At 39.4% G+C, this 20,975-nt stretch overlaps 1 protein-coding gene across 1 annotated transcript in view; it reads right to left on the reverse strand.

Moving 5' to 3' along the window:
- Positions 1 to 20,975, reverse strand: part of grin2aa (glutamate receptor, ionotropic, N-methyl D-aspartate 2A, a) — a 268,565-nt gene that overhangs the window by 43,473 nt on the left and 204,117 nt on the right. The window contains exon 4 of the mRNA XM_037688511.1: positions 15,945 to 16,059. Within this exon, the coding sequence (XP_037544439.1) occupies positions 15,945 to 16,059 (115 nt within the window). The remainder of the gene's footprint in view (positions 1 to 15,944; positions 16,060 to 20,975) is intronic.

A 20,975-nucleotide genomic window follows, 5' to 3' on the forward strand; every position in this document is an offset into this window, starting at 1 on the left:
TTATTTTTTTTTTTTCATTTAGCCTTTATTTATACAGGTAGTCTGATTGAGCCACGAGAACTCATTTTCAAGAGTGACCTGTTTAGGGAGCAGATGGGGGTTAAGAACCTTGCTCATGGGCCCAGAGTGGGGCGAATGAGGGTGGGGGCAAGTGTGGGTGCTTCACCTACCCCACCCACATTTTTGATGTTGTCGGTACCGGGGCGTGAACCGGCGATCTTCCAATCACAGGCCCACCTTTTCTAACCTCTGCGCCACCACTCGTTCTGTCTGTGAAACTGCTTCAGAGCTTCTCTCTACATGTCTTCTGAACCGTAATTTTTTTGCTATGGATCTGGTCAGTTAGTCTCTCAACACAATTGATAAAAACATTTCAACAAGAAGACAAGCTTCAGGCGAGTCGACTTTTCTCGATGAGAAGACAAGTGCCAAGGATGCATATCCAACGGGCGGTTGTGGCTGAATGGTTGGAGCAGTCGTCCTCCAGTGCAAGAGTTGGGGGTTCGAATCCACCAGCAGTCACATGCCAAAGTGTCCCTGGGCAAGACAATGAACCCCTCTGTGCGTCCCATTGGTGTATGAGTGTGATAAAGCACTGATTAATATATTTAGAATGATTTGTTCAATTAGCTTTGTAGAGATCTAGTCAAGTGCTGTATCAATGGGTAAATGAGGACACAGATATTGTAAAGAGCTTTGAGTGTCTTGATAAGATAGAAATGTACACAGTCCATTTCCATTTACCATTTACAATTGGATTTATGATAACTGGTTTCCTGCTTTTTGGATTTGGCTGGTTCCTGGTCTATCAACAAACAAGGAAGTCGTCGGCAGCAAATTTGGCCCTGGTCAGACTGCCTGCGTCTGTCCACTTAATTTGGACTGTTGGGATTCGAGAGGACCAGCAAAGACTCAAGGCAGACATGAATCAATAAAGTTCTGCCTGTTCCCAAAACATTTGTTGCTTATCTGAATTTGGCTCCCTGACTGGTCTTGACTGGCCACCTTATCTCAATTTGCCTGGAGGCTCTGTAAATCGACGCTCTCCCCCCTCCCTTCCCCTCCCACCAAGGAAGTCTACAGACCTATCAGAGGGATCCGGCTGAATAAACATTGTGTCATCATTTCAGGACTCTCGGATTTTCTCTGGTGCTGTTCCAGGTCGACCTCGGCACGTGAGCGTTTACGGATCTCACCAGGGGAACTGACTGATTGTACCATTCTTATCATAACTCTTGCAGTGCCTCTGGAGTGTCCTTGGAACGATCACCACTTTTGTCATCTCCCCTTCCCTGCCGAATGTCTACATCACTATGTGCGCGGTGTTTTTTCAATATCAGGGTCTTTCTTCTCAGCCAAGAAGAAAGTGTTTAATTGTTTGTTTTTTTGCCTATAAATCCTTTACATGTGTCACTTTTATTACTTTTTGTCCGTCTAAACAGGTCTCACTTGTAAAGGAGTCTTCGAGGCTCAATGGGATTTATCTGTCTAAATAAAGGTTGAATGAATTAATGAATATATTGAGTTGTTCCATGAATTTAAAGCAATGATTGCAAGAGTCCAGTTACCAATGTGATTTAATCTGGATGATGGATGATCTACATAGGAGAAAGTCAAATTTTGACTATAGTGATCCTACTGGTGTGCGGATAGTAAGAAGATAAGTTAAATAGGATGTAATTAGACTGTACAGCATAATGTTACAAGAAAGTTAAAAAAAAAAGAAGCTAGAAACAGGCAGGAATTCAATGAAGACATGTTTAGACTGGCAATATTTTTTTTTCCTTCGGAAACCTGTTATGGACTAAAGATAAACGTAATAAAAGGGTTTTTGAGAATTACTCAATATTCTTAAAATTTGCATTTTAATTTTGTTTTTATTATAAACGTTCACACTGTTCCAACAAAAGAGCTAAAATACCCACAAGGTAATAAAAAATCCACATTACCGACACTTCAAAATGAGAAAAAAATAAAAATCGTAGCTTGGCTGAAGATTTTCACTAATTTTACTGTTTCAACTCAATTATTAACCATTGCAGCACACAATCCATATAGAACAGTGGCAGGATCAAGATACAGAGTGGTTTGGTTGTGAAACTTTAAAGTAATAAAGACCGTATACAACATAAGACATTACATTGTTGTTTCTCTAAAACCTGTATCTTGAGTCCACATGGATACACCAAAAATACATTTATTTTTAATAGATTTTCTGAGTTTTTAAACATCTCTTCCAACCAAAAACTCAGATTGTGAGTGGATTGAAGGTGTAAATTACTTGTTTTAATGAGAATTGTTTGAACGGGGCCTGATTTTTGACAAATTTGCACCAGTTAGTAACAAAACAGACCTCGCTACATACTTGTACATTGATCACAACTGTTGAAGATTATTGGCTGCTGTTGGTCGGTTAAGCAAATATAATTGTAGAAGCTTGTGGCATACCTGCGAAATATCACATTTTCTTTTCCAATTATAAACACTTTAAACTTTTTGACTTCTGTTTTGTGATCAAACAGAGTAAAACACAGTTAGAGCTTTGGGGAAATTAAAAAGCTTGGGGGTCATCCTTCAGTTGCACACACTAAGACACATGGAACTTAAAAAAAAAAAAATGTTTGTGTTATTTTTATGTTTTTCACAAAGCTGGGCCAAATTTGACATGACAGCAGGGACAAAAATCAAGTTTATAGATATGTCAAAACATATTTAATCATTATTTTGTTGCTTAAACACACATAAATAAATCCAAACCTGCATGTGCTCTATCCAACTCATAAGCTAAAGTGAACCATGTTGTCAGTGAAGGTTACAGCATGACAGATTGAAGCGCATTGAGTGGAGACGGATGATGAAACACACGTGGAGGTTTTGCTATGAATACAAACACATTTATTCCATATTGAGACACAGAGAGAAGAAGTGTGCCACTGTGGCAACTCTGTTAATAATTCAGAACTTTTTGAAGCTGTGATGTCATCGATTCCTCCACGGAGGCTCTTTCCCCACCTACAAGTGTCTGTAAATGTATTTGTGTGGGCATGTGAGCGTGTGTCATACTGTCAGACAGCAAAAGCAAAAAAAGAAAAGAAAAACAGCAACAGGCACCAAGACTTTGCTTGACTTTCAATTATTGATAATGCAGGAGCCATAGCTTTCATCTTTTTATCCACTTCAGAACTCCTGCCTCCATCTGTCACATCTCTAGAAAACTAGATCATGCAGTAGATTGGACACACCAGTACACACTCACACACGCCTTTAACGGCAATATAAAACAATATTTTTTTGTTGTTTTATTTTTCTGCATGCAAATTCACTGTAAATGAAGCCACTTCACACAAATGATATAACCATGTTAATCTGGTCCCCCTTTGACCCAGGAGTCATGAGACAGTGTTGTTACCAACAAACCCATAAGGGCTCACACACTACCGTTGCTTAGCCTGCATGCTTGGCTAAGTCATTAACAGGCGAGCGGAGAGGCGGAAATGAAATTAGCATTTTAATTGTTTTGCTTTGAGTGGTTTTCTAGCCTCTGACAGGGATTAGAGCCTCTTCTCCGCTCTTAGCCAGCACGACTGTCAACAGCTCACTCTGCTGTCAGCAGCAGTCCTCGAACTCTGTTTCTGTGTGTGTGTGTGTAGGTGTGTGTGCGTGTGTGTGTGTGTGTGTGTGTGTGAGAGAGAGAGAATTTGTGTTGAAGAGGGACAAGCAGCAAAGTGCGCTAAGGTGGCATGTGTGCGTTTTCAAGTATGTCACCTTCACTCTCTGGGGATTGGGCACGTTTGGCTATCTGTCCTAGTCCAGCTGTTTTGCATTTCACAAGTGAGTGAAAGCGTGCAGAGATTCACACACATGCTTGTGTCACTGGGAACCAGGACAGGTAATGAGCGAATGATGGGAAGTTTATGCAGAATAGGATTAAAAAAAAAGGCGTGTGAGAATTTTGTAAAATATTTGAAAATAATTTTCCAAACTTGCATGTTATGAGCAGAAATTAAAGAATGCAGAAAACAGCTACTGGACATGTCACTTTTATTATTTTACTGTATCCCAGTATATTTACCAGCTACAGTGCCTTGGTAAAGTTTTCACCAACCTCAGCAGTTTTCCTGGTATGCTGTCCTGTGAGTTGGAGCTGAATTGAATATGTTTGGGGGTTTCATGTAATAGGCCTAAAGGAAACAACAGTCAGGGGTTTACAGTATATCCACCTGCTGCAAAAGCCACCAGAGATTGCAACACTGATAAGCAAAAAGTACCACCATCGTGAAATAAAAACATTATCCAGACATATCAGGGACAACTTTTTGAAACGTATAGTGGTCTTTCATTTATCGCGGGGGATCCGTACCCTCTGGCTGCACTCGGCTCTCGGCCACGCCCACTTCTCCGCTGTAGAGTTGAGATATGACATTCTGCAGGAAGAAGCTTCTACTGCAGTGTGTAGGCTGCACACAGGTGCAGCAAGTGCTAAATAACTTAAAATAATTCATTTTGAATAAAAATTCCATGCCGATCATGTGGTTCATCCATCAAGCAGCCAATTGTGTGTCATGTCCGCAATAGATCCAGTCTGCAAAAAATGAACTGTGAAGTAGCGAGGGACTACCATAATTGTTCACCTACACACACAGACAAACACAAACACACACACATATATATCTATATATCTATATATCTATATAGATAGATAGATAGATATATAGATACATAGATACATAGATAGATAGATAGATAGATAGATAGATAGATAGATACATACATCCATACATACATACATAGATAGATACATAGATAGGTACATAGATACCACAGTATAGATACCACAGGTAGAACTGAGAGCACAATTAAATCTAAGTTGACCATGCCAACCAAAATGTACCACCAAAAATATCAATAGCTAGTGAGTCAGCAAAGACTGAGTAAACCTGCAGATTTATAGCAGTGATTGAAGTGTTTATTTACAACACTCTGGTCTAGTAACTACTAAGAAAAATTTGATTGATATTTTTTCTTCTTTTCATCTAAGAATTTCTAAATTAGTCTAAGAAAACAGCTAAATTACTTGTGCCATGCCACTAGATGACAAACAAGTCCACATACATATCAAAGTATGCAGAGTAAGAATATTTTTAGCTTGGCAAAAGATCCTCTCTTACTTTGGTTTGATACAATTTACAATTTCTTTTAAGTTAATAATCATTTTGTAAGCAATACAAATTTGAAAGGATCAGGATAAAGTAATGAACATAGAATCAAAATGAGGTGAACGTGGCTTCATTGTTGTTGTGGTTTCTAAGGCACAAAATACAGAGATTTCTAGAACACACAGACGTTCACACTGTGTACTTTGTGCACATGTGCAACATGGCCAACCACCCTGAAAACACCATTCCCATCCAACAGGATGGTTAATCATGTTATGGAGTTATTTTTCATTTTTAGGGCCTGATCAACCTTTAAGAAACAAAAGGATTGTGGTAAATGTAAGCCTGATTTTTAATCAAATTTCTATAATTTATTAAGAAAATTAGTTTCGAGAAAGGGGTCTAGCATGACAATGAAGCCTAAAGCACTGACAGTGAGGTTTAAGATAAAAAAATAGGCCTACTTAAAAGTAACTGGAAGGAAAATTTTGAGTATGAATCCAAATTAGATGAAGACAAAACACTTCTAGTTCGAGGATCTGAATATGTAGAAAATTCCCTGTGTTAAGGTTTGCCAAAAGAAGTGGAGATCTACCCCCAAAATCTGAACCTCTGGAGGTAAACGTTCTTTAAAGACTTGTTTAAAAACAAACAACTGATTAGAAATGATAAATATTTTTCACTAAGATCAGTAGGGGTGCTCATTGTGTTCTTCAAATGACACAAAAGTGCATAAATTAACTTTAAGTGCAAGTTACGCAGCCGCAAAATGAAAAAAAAAAAACCCTATTAGATCCTTTTTCTTGCTTTTAAGTGGTTAGCTACCGTAACCAGATGGTGCATCTCCATAATAAAGAAACATTGATGCACATTTTACTGAATTTTATTGTTTGTTTAGTTTAATAGTTCATATTTTCTGATTGGACTGCTCAATCATTATAGCACCAGTTAGCTCAAGCAGGTGTACTAATCACAGCCTACTTTAGGGGACTGTTTTACTTTAAGATGCCCAATTGCAGTCTATAGATTTAAATTGTGAGTTTAAAGTTAACTCAAGATGTGTCTATATTTACAGGCATGGAGGATGTTTGTGAAATTCTTTTGAAAGTGCATTTTTCCTTCTTGGAAGCATTTATTTCTAACTTTGTAGCTATGAGGAGGGTTATGTGCAGGTGCTCTGAATCTTAATGGAGATACACTTGAAGAATGTTCAACTCATTCAGTCAATAATATAATCTTTGGAGAAGTGGTTCTCATATGATTAAATGAGTCAATAAGCTAAGAGGTGAGATGTTCTCAGAACGAAACAAGAGAATGTGGAGAAGGAGGCGGAGGAGAAGGGAAAGAAGAAAATGACTTCTCAGCATCTCCTGTCTTGTCCTGCTGCTTTCATCTTTTCCCATCCTCCTGTCTTTTCTTGTCTCTAATTAAAGAAAAAGGGGTTATAAATTAATGCTCTGAATGGAAGGAGGATTCAGTTTATCGACTGGCTGAAAAAAGAAATTGCAGAATCTCCTTGGATGTAATGCCAGATATCACATGGATACAATAACAGCGGTGCAGCAGTCTGAACATTTGACGAAAGGGTCAGCAGGATTAAGGCAGGAAAAGAAGCAACAAAACATTATTTTACCACTGTGAAAGATTAAAACCTTATCTGATTCAAAACCAGGGAATTCAATAGAGTAGTCCCTCGCTACTTCACGGTTCGTTTTTACGGTCTCGATCTATCACTGTTTGTATTGTACAGTGTACAGTAGTCCAAAATATTGTGCATATTTTTATGCACAATTGTGGACTGTACAATGAAAAAGTTAATGACAAAAAAAATAAATAATAATATTTCGGACAGGCGCCGCCATTTTGTAGTTTTCTTTCATTATATCCCATACTGTACTGTAATCGCCACTCATAAGGACTACATTGCCCTTAATTCAATGCTGTAATGCTTCCAGCCAGCCATTGTTTTCTGCCAAACAGTATTTTTGCAAAGCGAAGTCATGACTGCTGAACCGGCCTTTCAAAAGTAAAATTTAATTTGTGTCACATGGAAAAGTTTTTTTTAAAGAAAATTCAACTTTACAAACGTAAGATTCAAAAGAACGTGTAAATCATTTGAAGAAATGTCTCTTTAAGAAGCAGACTGTTGACCCGATGACTCAGTTACGTCAGCTGTTTTCCCGGCTGCTGATTGGCTGTTACCATTTGTTTACCATCGCTCTTTTTCAACTAAGCTTCAAGCGTTTACTGTGTTGTGTTTTCTAAACGTTCTGTGCATTCAAAAGTCTCTGGTGGTGAACTGAAACGCCAGATATGCTTTGTAACCGAAATGCTTAGTAACCCGAGCACTGACTGGCTCAGTCACCGTCAGCTCTGTTTAACCTGGATGCTGACTGGCTGTTACAGATGTACACAGTCACCAACTGCTGGTCTGGGAAGCTCAGTCCTCACCTCCTTCTACAGGTGTGCAGTGGAGAGCATCCTGTGCTCCAGCATCAACGTGTGACATGGAGGCTGCACAGCTGCAGAAAGAAAAGCTTTGCAGAGAGTGGTGAAGGCTGCACATAAGTCTGTTGGAGTCAGCCTCCCCACCATCACAGACATCTAGACCTCCAGATGCAGGAAGAGGGCCACCTGCATCATGAAAGACCCCACTCACCCAGCATACACACTTTTTTCCCCGCTCCCCTCAGGAAGGAGGTTGAGGAGCATTAAGTGTAGAACCACTAGACTGAGGAACAGCTTCTACCCGGAGGTTGTTAGACTCACGAATCTCTAACTAGGATAATAATTTTGAAAAAAATCACGTCATGTTGCTGCTGATGTGCTTCTTGTTGCTGTGTTCCTTCGTACTCATCTGCTCACACAGACTCATGTTCGTGCTGCTGTTCGGCGTATTGTTTTTATGCTATTAGTTTTTTTTCTTCTTCTTTCAGCTGCTCCCTGCGTTAGGGGTCTCCACAGTGAACTAAGTCGCATGAATGTTTTTATGCTATTTGTGCTTAGTGTATTTTTAATTAACATTTTCCTTAGTTCATATCTTAGATCTTATTACAGTTTTTCTTTTTACATTTTATTGTTGGATGTAACTGGGAACCTGTGTACACAATTTCATTCCACCACATGTACCACTTGTGGGGCAAATGACAAATAAAGAAACTGACTCTGACTCTAACACACTAGTAGCACTGGGCTTATTTACATCCACTCTTTTTCACTGGACGACTCCCAAACATTTGTGTTCAAATGTTTCTGGCATCAAACTGAAATACCAGAGGAAGACTGGAGTGTAACTTCTGGACAAACTAAGATTGCTGTACCGATGAGGCTGGTGCCGGCCTCCTATGGCACGGTTGTTAAGATGGAAGCTGCATTGGGCTTTTGGATTAATGATTACAGAAAAAAAAACATCACTTTGAATACCAACACCAAAGGTGAAACAACTTTACTGTTTTATCATCTTTCAGGAAGCAGCACAGAGGAAGAGAAATGGCGATGTAAATGAGGAGTGGGGAGTGATTTGGAGTAAGAAGTGTTTCTCTGTACGAAGAGGCTGCGTCTGCTGACAGCAAGAGCTGAGGAGTTTGTTAACAGGAGTTCAAAGATCTGATCTCTGAGCCAGGAGTCTGAAGAAGTTTTTAACGTGGACGAAACGGGACTGAGCTGGAAAATGATGCCATCTCACACTTTTATTATGAAGAACGAAGCCAAAGCACCAGGTTTCATCTCATCTTCGTCACCTTTATCGTCATCACTGGACAGCTAATTCTTCATCTCCACCTCTTCTTCATCTTCATCTTCTCTGATGAGTACCCATTTAAGATTTTTTTTTTTTTTTTTAAGGTTTAAGAGTTTAGAAAATTGTTAGGAACATTACAAGAGTGTGGGAAGTGTTTAAAATGCCAAAATATACCTGTATATAAATACTAAAATAAACTACTACTTACTACTACTACAGTAAATACTAAAATGAACTACTACTTACTACTACTACTTCCTGTTACTACTACTTGTGTACATAATTTTGTTCCATCTTATGTACCACTTGAGATGGTAATGACAATAAAGTGTACTTGAACTTGAACTTGGACTACTGTACTACTTCACGGTTTTTCACTTATCGTGGGGCTTCAGGATACGGTACTCCTGCGATAAACGAGGGACTATTTGTTTTACTGTTTCTTGTTTTGATTCAAATTTATATCCATGAACATTAACTATCTGTAATGTCTTTGTCATCCTTCCCAATTTAATTTTAATATATAATTCATGTATTTTTTTAATGCTTATTTAACAACTGTTTTATTTTTTTCTGTCACTGTGCTTGACCTTCATGGACTGTACAATAAACCAGAACTTGTCTGGAGAAATGCGTAATCATATTAAAAATAAAAGGAAAACTGTTTCAGCGCTCTTACATGAAGCATCTTCTCTGTGCCAGTCTCAATGGGAAAATTATCATTGTGCCAAGATGCATTATGGGAGAATGAGTTCCTAATAGTGTGGAGAAACCCATTCAGTCATAAAACTGTATCTGTCACTCCTGTCAGACGAAATTATGCTGGCGAAGTGAATTCTGCTCACCCTCCCCACCAAGCCACCAATCCTCTGAACGTTTGTGCGGACGCTTGTGTGCTCGTGTTGTGTCTGCTTGCACGTGTCTGCAAATGTTAGTGCGCGGAAAATGAGGGCAGCGAGAAAGAGGATGAGCGAGTATAAGAGTGAAAACGCTGTAATGATTAATTTAGAATTTTTTCTCTCAGGATAAAAAAACAAAAAAAAAACAGTGATGTCATCAACAAAAAAAAATCCTATTTGTGTTTGTCTGTAAGAGTTGGAAATGTGGGTGTTTGCACGTGCGTCTGCTCCACATATTGTGATTCTTCAAGCACAAATCCCATGCTGTCTGTAATCATGATTGTGTGAGCTGGCTGCTAACATTGTGGCAGTTTCTCAGGCTATTTGCACACGTCTTCTTCTCTGGTGGGATGAAACATGCCAGTTTCTATGAGGTAAATACACGTTTCTTTCAGCTGCTGAAGTGCCTGTGACATGCATATCTTTAAAATACATAAAGTGGATAAAACACATCTAAACCAGGGCTGTTCAACTGGTGGCCCAGGGCTCAAATCAGACCCATGGGTGAACTCAGTTCGGCCCACCATTGAGTTAGTTTTTAAATAAAATTAGATTTTAAACTGTAAAACAAACTTGACAATAACTGCTGGATGTCTGACTCCTGAGCTCTTGGCTTTCAGTAAATATTGCCCCCTGAGCAAGTTAGTTGAATAGCCCTGATCTAAACGTTAAAAATAAATGGCATGATAGACAGGTTTAATCACATCTCTTCAACTTGGTGCAGCAAAAGTGAAACAGGAAGTGACATAAAAGGGGAAGTCTTTAAAAAGAGGAACCTCCTGGTTTTTGTTTATTGAAACAACATTATTTGCACTCTGACTCTTCACCTCTCTTTGATAGATACTCAAAATATTCTAAAGAAACATCAGATTCTTCTCTTCCGTCTGTGTTGTTAGCCATTGTAGAAATGGTCTGTTTGATTAGCACGCTCTGCACGCGTTCCATTTTGTCATCACTTCCTGTTACAGTACGTGTGATAAGGGCTAAATTTGTAAACCGGTTGACGCCGGAGCACAAATAGCAGGCAATCCGGTGGCAGGGGAGGGGGTAGTTGGGGGGGGGGGGGGTCCCATGGGTCCTCCCCAAGAAAATTTGTAATAAAAGAGATGCCATTTCCTGCATTTTGGTGTATTTTAACAGGTTGTTAAACATCTGTAAACATTTGATTCAATTGATTAAAAACAGGTCTCTGTTGTAAATGAGTCCTGGAAGTTCAATGAGACTAACAACCTGTTTAAATAAAGGTTGAACTGAAGTTACTATTTTGGAGAGCAACAACAACAAGCATGTGTGTGAAAAGAGCAGCTCTGAATCTGTCAAGCATCCTCCCCCCCCCCCCCCCCCCACACACACACACTTCACTGTCCGACCAGAACTCTTCTCAGCTGAATTCAGTCCTGTGCATTGTTGCTCCTCCTGCTCCAATCTTGATTACCACTTTCAGATGCTTCAATTCTCAGTTGTCCAGCTAAGGACAATCCATCCATCCATTTATTTTTGATAATAAATTGGACGGGCTTTTCAACATTTTGATCGCTGTTATTTTGACTAATTAGTGCTGTTGTTTTGATACATGATGTTATGTGAATAATGCACATTAAACATTTCACTCGTACTTTTTTTATTGTTTTTACTGTAAGCTTTTTTATTTATTATGTCTGAAATGTATGCAGGAGTTCCGACACATCAGCAGTTGTGCACGCTCTGTAAAGCTGTCTGGAGATGCTCCTGTGCGTAAAACATGCACTGTCTGCAGGGCGCACAGCTGAAGGTGGATGAAGACACTTCATCCCCACAGGACATGCAGTCCGTGTCTCTGCTGGGCAGGAGCATGTGCATTAGCTGGTGCACGTAGTGCGGCTGGAACATCCACTCCACAGACTCCTCTCATTGAATTTTTAATAAATAATCAAAATAAAAATGCGCAATGACTTTGGATAAGAATGCGCAATGACTACTCTCAGCGAGTAGGTCCCTGGTTCAAACCCTGGTCCAGGGGCCTTTCTGGGTGGAGTTTGCATGTTCTCTTCGTGCATGCGTGGGTTTTCTCCAGGTACTCCGGTTTCCTCCCACAGATCAAAATTATGCATGTTAGACTGATTGGTAACTCTAAATTGTCCCTAGGTGTGAGTGAGAGAGTGAATGGTTGTTTGTCTCATTTGTCTCTATGTGTCCCTGTGATGGACTTGCGACCTGTCCAGGGTGTCCCCCGCCCCTCGCACAGTGATTGCTGGACATGGGCACCAGCGACCCCCGTGACCCAAAATGGAATAAGCGGGTAAAGATAATGGATGGATGGTAGTTTTATAAATACGGCAATGACTTTCAGCTAAGGAAATCCGAGTAAAATTTTTAATATTTTGTAATATCTTGTTTAGAGACATTTTAAATATCAAGCTTGGGACCATATTTAGACATTAGGTGGATAAACTTTAGACAACAAAATGTGTTTGGTAAACGCCGTTTTATCAGAGTTTGTTTTGTAGCTCTTGATCTGATGAGTCGTAGAGTTCAACCAAGTTTAAGTCATTGCATTTTTGTCTTTATTTCACAGATTGGGACTGCAACCACCTCGGTTACGTTTGGTATTGTCTCCTGTTGTACCCCAAGTGACAAATGTACCATCTAACAGGAGCAACATCTTGAGTAAGCTGCAGAGATGAGTTCAAGTGGGAGCTTTGAACACCTGAGTGCTAAATATTTGTCAGACCATCCACACGTTGGTGACTAAGTTCCACATCTCTCTGCAGGCAATCTTTCCATCTTTTTTTTATTCTCCAACTCATTTACTTGCACAATTTAAGCCCAACTCTCTCTATAGCTCTGCTTATTTCACTATCATTCCACAGATTTTCTTTCTCCGTCTCTGCTTCCTATGCCCCAAAGGGGATTGTATTTATCTTTTATTTTTAGTGCATATCTATATTTTAGCACGGTTATAGAATTTTTATCTCTTGATCATCATGTAAGTCTCTTTCACTCTCTGTTACTGATTTCTGGTGCATGAGTGGGACAGCAGCCCTGGAGAGTGAAACAGAGAGAGAAAACGATGAAGAAGCTCCCAATTATGTTCCTGCTTTGAGTGTTGCTGTCTATATTTCTATGCAACAGTGTAGTGGCGATCAATTCCACCTGCTCTCCGTTTACAGCACACTACATCTCTTCCTCAGCATGCTGACAACAAAAAGTTGTGTGTCAGCATGAAATATGAACAAGCTAGCTCCAAGGACTGAGTGGAAACTGTGCAGATTGCGGCAAACAGAACCGCATGCAGCAAGACGCACAGGTGTGACTTGAATCGTAACCGGATTGATCGCAGCGCAAGTCTCTCAGATAGCGTTTCTGTCGATTACTGGTGCTGAAGGGTAAATGCACACACGTGCAGTCACAAAAGAGCAGTGACCCTTTGCCACCCCAATAACAAACGTCTCAGGTTTTGATTAACTGCTTTCAGAGCACAACACCAGAGTGCACAGATTATCCGACTTGGAGGGGGGAGAACACGACAAAAGAGGTCAGGGAGAATAGAACTACGGAGAAAAAAGTAAAGAGTCAGGGAATAAAAGGTAAAAAGATAGGGAAAAGAGGTGACAGGATCTGATGAATGGAGGGAAAACACGAAGAGAATAGAAAAAAATTACAATCAATCTTTCCTTTTTTGCCTATTAGGATCGTTCTCTTACCCACACCTCTCCATTACCACATCGCTTCAAAATTTGTCCTTTCACTTGTTCTACAGGAACATTAAATATGAGCTATGTGGGCAAGTGTGAGGCAGCCAAATGCACCTATAAAGATGCATAACCTTCATTTAAAGTCCATTACAACATCCAGAGTACTATTTCCAAAAGATTCCTCACATTTACCATTTAAAGAAATCCATGAGCTTGTTTTCAAATGGGCTCATAAATCAACATTTAGTTTTTCAAACTCTGTGTTCAGTAAATTTGTACTTCAGAAAGGACTTGTAGCTTAAGAATTGTGTGTACTTTTTTGAAAAGCTTATTTTTGTTTTTATTTTGTTTTAACTGAAACCAATACTGAGGTCAGCACAATATTTTGCTACTTTGTTGCATCTAACAAAATATGCACAATAAACTAATAAATAACTTCATATATTGATAATGCTGTCGTAAACAACAGACCTTTAAAATTATTACTAAAGAAGTAAAAAAACACAACACTTTAAAGTGTGTTTGGATGGCCATTAGGGACCAAATCTGAAGGTTTTTTTGTTTGTATTTTGAAAAAAAGATAGCATTGAATATTCCTATGACAAGCTGTTATTTAAAAAAATATACAAGTCTTGAAAGTGTAAATGATTATATTCGCTCCTATTCGAAGATTCTGCTTCTTCTGTCATGTGGTATATTTGTCTAAAAATGTGACTGCAGTAAAATGTCAAAATTAAAAACCTCAATAGGTCACAACCCATAGGCTCTGTAAAGTTAGTTTCCACTGAGCTGCAAACATTGGCAACAGATTGCAAATGGTATTAACAAAATTTAGTTAAATTATCCTTGCACGAATCAGAGGTCAAAAATTGAGGAACAATGTTACACACAAAGTGGTATTAGATTTATTGAAACCATCTGAAATTCATCTATAAGTTTCCATTTATCGAAAAATTGAGAGGAGTGTGAAAAGAACTTTGAAAGGGTGTGCCTACTTTTGAATCCATATTGTGGAGAGGCAAATTAATATTGTAAAAAAAACACAAAAATATTTATCACATAAAACAAATTTGTGCTTGAGGCCTTTAAATTCAAGAGTTATTTTCCGGAATAGTTTGATCCTTTTATATACAATACATACTGCACTTTAACACGTTATTGCTTCTGTTGTTGACATCTCTCAGCTACAGTTTGGTTAAGTCCATAAAATGAAACATGTTCCACATGCTCAATAATCCAGGCAGATAAATCTAACAAGGTTGGGTCAGGTCCTCTAGATGGATTCTGCTTTGTTGAAATGTTTAATCTTTTATTGAAAGTACTTCTTAGGTCTGAGGCACTGCAACAAACTATAAGAAGAATCTTCTTATAGTGGATCAACCAGTCTGCTGGTGACAGCCAAAACTAGTTGTTCATATGCAAAAGGAGGACCATCAGCTTAATGTCCAATCGTTAGTGCCCTGATGGCCGCTTGCTATTGACAGAGGGCTGAGTGATAATCCATACAAGACAGGCCCAGGAGCAATGTGAATATCCTAACTGGGCCTACTTGAAAGCATGTAAGAAACACAAACAGGACTCCAGCCAGCCACCGGATGGAAAGTAGGACCCTAAACCCAGACACAGACCAGTGGTCAGTCTGCATGTTGTGGGAGTTTCAGAGAAACAGAGACGTTTATTTTCTAAACATAACGTCCCAGTGGCTTTTAAACCCCAAAATACATTATGGCAAAGACTGGTTAATCCCAAAGATCCAGTTCCCCAACACAAACAGAGTAATATTGTGTATGCTGTTCAGTGTCAGGAGGGTGATCAGTCTTACATCGGGGAAACTAAACAGCCACTGGCCAAAAGGATGGCTCAGCACAGAAGAGCAACATCATCAGGCCAGGACTCTGCGGTCTACACTCATCTCCAGGCCAGCGGTCACTCTTTCAGGGATGAAGATGTTCACATCCTGGATAGAGAGGAACGATGGTTTGAGAGAGGAGTGAAGGAAGCCATCTTTGTGAAGAGATCCCGTCCATCGTTAAATGGGGTGGAGGTCTCTGTGTTCGTCCATCTCTTCAACTGTCTCTGCCTCTTGCAGGGCTGTTATTGCAAAGATCACTCAGCCCTCTGAGTGATCCTTGCATGATCTATACAAGGATCACTCTAAAATGACCTATTTTTAGGCTGATGATCCTCCTTTTGCATGTGAACAACTAGTTTTGGCTTTCACCAACAAACTGGTTGATCCAATATGAGGTGCTGTTTATCACTGTTTGCTTGCAGCTCCTAACAGCCCCCCCCACCCCCAATCAGTTTGAACAAGTTTACTAAGATAAGTCCTTATCCTTAAAGAAAACTATTGTTTATAAATTTAGAATAACTCGACACACTGTACTACTGTAGTGATGACTTGAATGCTGAATTGTAGACTGTGAAACATCTTTATCCAACAAACAAACTAATCCAGATAAAAACCATATCCTACCTTTTCCCACTCTCTTTCCTTGTTGAGGACAATGACAACCAGCTTTGGGTTTTCCTGGTAGCCGTCCTCTGTGAACGACAAGTCTCTGCCATCCCATGTAACGTTCATCATGTACCTGAGAGAACAAACATTGGAGAATGTTAAGATATAGGAGATGACATGGAAAGGAGACAGGTAAGAAAAAGATAAAAACGGATAACTGGAGGAATGAGAAATGGGATAAAGTGTGGGGAAGAGAAGTAGAAGTAAAATATAAATGACATCAGATGATTGCAAAAAGTGAATGCATGGCCTACAAAATTTTATTTAAATTAAGTAATAACAAAAAACAAAAAATGCAGTTTCAACATTTCTAGAAATATGTCTTGACTATCACTAAACTCACTGCTCACAACTGTTGGGAACTTATTGGAGACATAAAATTGTAAGAACATGTACGAATCATCCCTTGAAATCACACTGAACAACACGTTTACATACATGTCCAGCCAATTTGGGCCAAAACTCACCATTTGTTTTTATACATATCTACAAAAAAATACTGCTTTAGTCGTATAGAGTTACAAAAACAGGAGTACGGTTTGAGATGAGTTTTTGACCCCTGCAACAAATTTCCCGAGTCTTTAGAGAAAATGTGTTACACAAACCCTCACATGAAAAAAAAATAGACCTGGGAAAACTGAGGATGCTCGTAGATGTTTCAAAACCTTTTGAAACATTTCATCTCCAAACATCTCCGTTTGAGAGGAAAACTCCATCTCAAATGAAGTTTTGAGAGATACTAGCTTTGTGATGAAGATTGTGCTTAGTGGTGCTACATAGCTGGTTATAGGTCCACAAAAGGTTTCTGTCTGTGGGTGTGTGCATGTTTGTGTAAAACATATAGAGCCCTTATGAGAGAAGCAATCTCAAAAATGGAGCACAATGAAAATGTGGCAAAAAAGCAGTTGAACTGATAAACTAAATAGGCCTATTAACTTTATCAAACCATTAGATAAATACTATTTTCATTGAATTAACCTGCTGAGGTGCCAACTCGTTAAGATGTGACCCATGTTCTAATGCAATCCCAGTGATTTAAAAGAGGCTGTTTCACATTTTTTTTGCACAATATGAGGACCAAAAACAAAAGTGAGTCCACCGAACTTAACTGAGGTAATTTTATTTCATTAAAAGTGTTTGACTCATACATATATGTATTTTGTTTTGAAAACCTTTTACAATCCTTAGAAAATTATCATAAACTTCCATTTACAACATAAAAGTTTGTTGAGTTTATATTTTTTTATTTCTTTTTTACATATCTGTTTTGAGCTTGACAAGCTGGCACAGTTGGCAGAGTTGTTGCATCTCAGTGAAAAAGTTCCTGGATTGAATCCCAGCTGGGGACATTTCTGTGAGGAGTTTGCAGTTCTCCCTGTGCATGTGTGGCTTTTCTCCAGGTATTCTGGTTTCAGCGCACAGGATGAAATCATGCATGTTGAGCTGACTGATAATTCTAAATTGCCCCTAGGTGTGAATGATTATCTCTATGTGTCTGTGATGGACTTGTGACCTGTCCAGGGTGGCCCCTGCCTCTCCCACAGTGACTGATGGACATGGGCACCAGTGACCCCGCAACCCAAAAAGAAGCGGGTAAAGATAATGGATGGATGTTTTAAGATATTCAATTTTTTTTCATTCAAAATGTATTTAGACAGGTAAATCCCATTGAGCCCCGAGGACTCATTTACAAGAGAGACCTGATTTCAACAAAGAATGATGACAACAGCGACAACAATAGACAAATATAAAAAGGCATACACATTTTTTTTTTTTTTTTACAAATATTCTTTTTGCCATCTTAACAAAACAACTAGATTATAAGGTGAATGTAGAAAACTAAAAACAGAAACATGTCTGCATTGGTTCTTGCCAGGAGTCCAACAGATTCTTAAAGCCACTTAGAGAGGTCAAGGTCGAGAGCTTCAGATCTTTTTGCAAGATATTCTAAGAAACAGGAGCAGAGTAGGAGAAAGCCCTTTTGCCAAGTTCAGTCCGCACTGAGGGAACACTGCAGGTAATAATGTCCTGAGAGTGCACGCTGTAGCTGCACTCATGCAGAGACACTTCACCACTTCCTCTCGAAAAGATTGGATGCTTCCCTCCCTCTCCTCTTTGCTTTGCTGCTCTGTCTGTGAAATTGCTGCGAGACTCTCTTGCATTTCTTCCTAACCATAATTATGGACTGTTTAGACCAGTTGGTCCCTCAACTCAATTTACAACATTTCTTCGAAAAGAAGACTGGCTTTAGGCGAGCCGATTTGCCCTGTTGGCACGCACGCAGCTGGATATCTCATTGACTTGGAAGACTTGATGATGTGTCTATCTCTGCTGCTATCTGTGGATTTTAAGGACGCATATTTAATAGGGTTTTCGATAACTGGTTCCTACTTTTTGATTCGGCTGGTTGGTTTTATCTGCAATCAAGGAAGTCGTCGGCAGCAAATTTGGACCCGATCACGCTGCTTGCCTTTTTGATGGCTTGGTTCGTGTCTCGTGTACCCGGACTCAAATGCTTTGGGCTGAATGGATCAGATCTTGGGGATTTTACTCAATCACGTTCCATCGGTGTGGCCATTTAATACGGACATTTCGGAACCGAGTTGACCAACACAGACTCAAGGTAGATGTCATTAAGTTCTGCCTGTCCCCAAAACAACTGTGTGTTTATCTAAATTTTGGTTCCCTCGACTGGTCTTGAAGGCCACCTTATCTGAATTCGCCTGGAAAAAAATGTGATCTGATGCTCACCACCCCCTCCCTGAGGAATTTCCAACTGATAACCAGACGAACCAGCTGAATAAACTTGTGTCATCATTTCAGGACTCTTGGATTCTCATAGATGTTATCCTTGGCCCTTCCTCGACATACCTCGAGAATGTTTATGGATCTCACGGGAGGACATTGACTGATTAGTGACCTCGAGAGCATCTATCAGCGTTGTTGACCGCTCTCATCTTCGATTGCGGAATGTCTAAGTAAATATGTGCTTGTTTGTGCAAGTTTTTTTTTTTTATATTAGAGGGTTTTTTTCTCAGGCAAGAAAAAAAGTCTGATAGGAATTTTTTTTGCCTCCAACTCCTACATGTGTCCAGTTAACCACAGTTTTTGTCTGTCCAAACAGGTCTCACTTGTAAATGAGTCTTCAAGGCTCAATGTGATTGATCTGTTTAAATAAAGGTTGAATGAATGAATGAAAAAATGTAGGAGGAGATGTTTGAAGGCAACAGACCAAGAAGTGATTTAAAGATGAACATGTACCAGTGAGAGAGTCAGCGTGAAGTTAATAATGACCAGTTACCCAATGAATACAGGGTGCAGTGGTGGGTACGATAATCACAGCCAGTTATAAATCTATTTATCTATCTATGAATTGGATATATCTCACACAGACACTTAGTGATAGTGAAAATGTATTCATGTAAATTAGGGAAACTGAATAAACAAGAGACTTCAACAGTTACACATGAGTGCAGTTTTAATTTTAAAGACAGTGATTGGTTAAGAGGTGATGCATTGAAAAGTGTGGAAATCAAACCTGCTCTGGAGCAAGTTAGTTTTATTCTCATATTACTGCACTGAAATAATATCCCACACTATAATGGTTGACCCATATGGCAGGTCACATTAGCTAAGATGGAGGGCAGTTGGGAGATATTCTTGGGTCCACACTGGCTCCACATTAATCACAACTGTCCTTTCACACTCTGTCTCCCTCACTGCCTCTGTCAGCGGTCGTGTACGACACAGCAGAGCGTGCTCCTCTTTTCTTCCTCCTCTACTATTTTCTGAAGAGGGGTGATGGGGCAAACTTCTAAATAGAGCATGCATTCACGTGCACCACTGAAATACCACAGCAGCCAGCAGCAGGTGAGCTGTTTCATGTTTTGTAGGACATTGTGTGAAGGATTTACTGCGGAGTCAAGCTGCCAGGGTGGACAGACAAAGCAACACAAACACACAAAGGACCAGGCAATTAGAAAACGACCTGTTTTTCATGGCGGCAGGTGATAAAAGGACTAATGCAACATGTTGGACATGCTTGCAATTAAAATGAGCTTAACCCTTGACTTCTAAGATGCTGTAAATAATAAAATAAAACAATCACTACTGCTTTATGCTCAGCACACATATACAGTACATACATACATACACACACACGTGCATATATATATATATATGTGTATATATATATATATATATATATATATAGCCACAAACTAAACTAAATGTGTCAGGTAGAAGTGTAAAGGTTTAATTCCACACATTGTTTTCAACGGTATGTCATAAAACAAAAGAGGATCTCGTTCAGTTATAGCTTACTCTGAATGGAAGACCTTTGTCTTTTTCTCCCAACTCCATGCTCAAGCCTGATTTGGCTCTACTGGGCGGCTGTGGCTGAGTGGTTAGAGCAGTCATCCTCCAATGCAAGAGTTAGGGGTTCGAATCCACCAGCAATCACATGCCGAAGTTTCTCTGGACAAGACACTGAACCCCTCCGTGTGTCCCATTGGTGTATGAATGTGATAAAGCACTGATTCGTCTATTTAGAATGATTTGTTCTGATAGCTTTGTAGAGATCTAGTAGAGTGCTGTATGAATGGGTAAATGAGGACACAGATTGTGTTGTAAAGCGCTTTGAGTGTCTTGAATAGATGGAAAGACGCTATATAAGTACAGTCCATTTACGTGACAGAACATCCCTTTAAAAATGACTGGACTATACCTATTAAACAAAATGCAGACAGTGTGTGCATCTCTTTGGACACATGCTCATAGAAAAAGGTGGACTTATATGTTGTTGCTATGATACGAACACAGACTAAAGTGTGAGTGCCGCAGTATGGCCCTCATGAGCCATGGATGAACATTTTTTACACAAAAACACAGACAACTAGCTTGCACTCTCCAACAGTATTTATTCTAGCACCGTGTGTTATATTTTTAGCACTGAGGTCCAGTTTCTCTCACTGTGTCCAACCTCTTTTA

Source organism: Nematolebias whitei, chromosome 15, assembly GCF_014905685.2.
Source record: "Nematolebias whitei isolate Nwh7 chromosome 15, NemWhi1, whole genome shotgun sequence".
Classification (NCBI taxonomy): domain Eukaryota; kingdom Metazoa; phylum Chordata; class Actinopteri; order Cyprinodontiformes; family Rivulidae; genus Nematolebias; species Nematolebias whitei.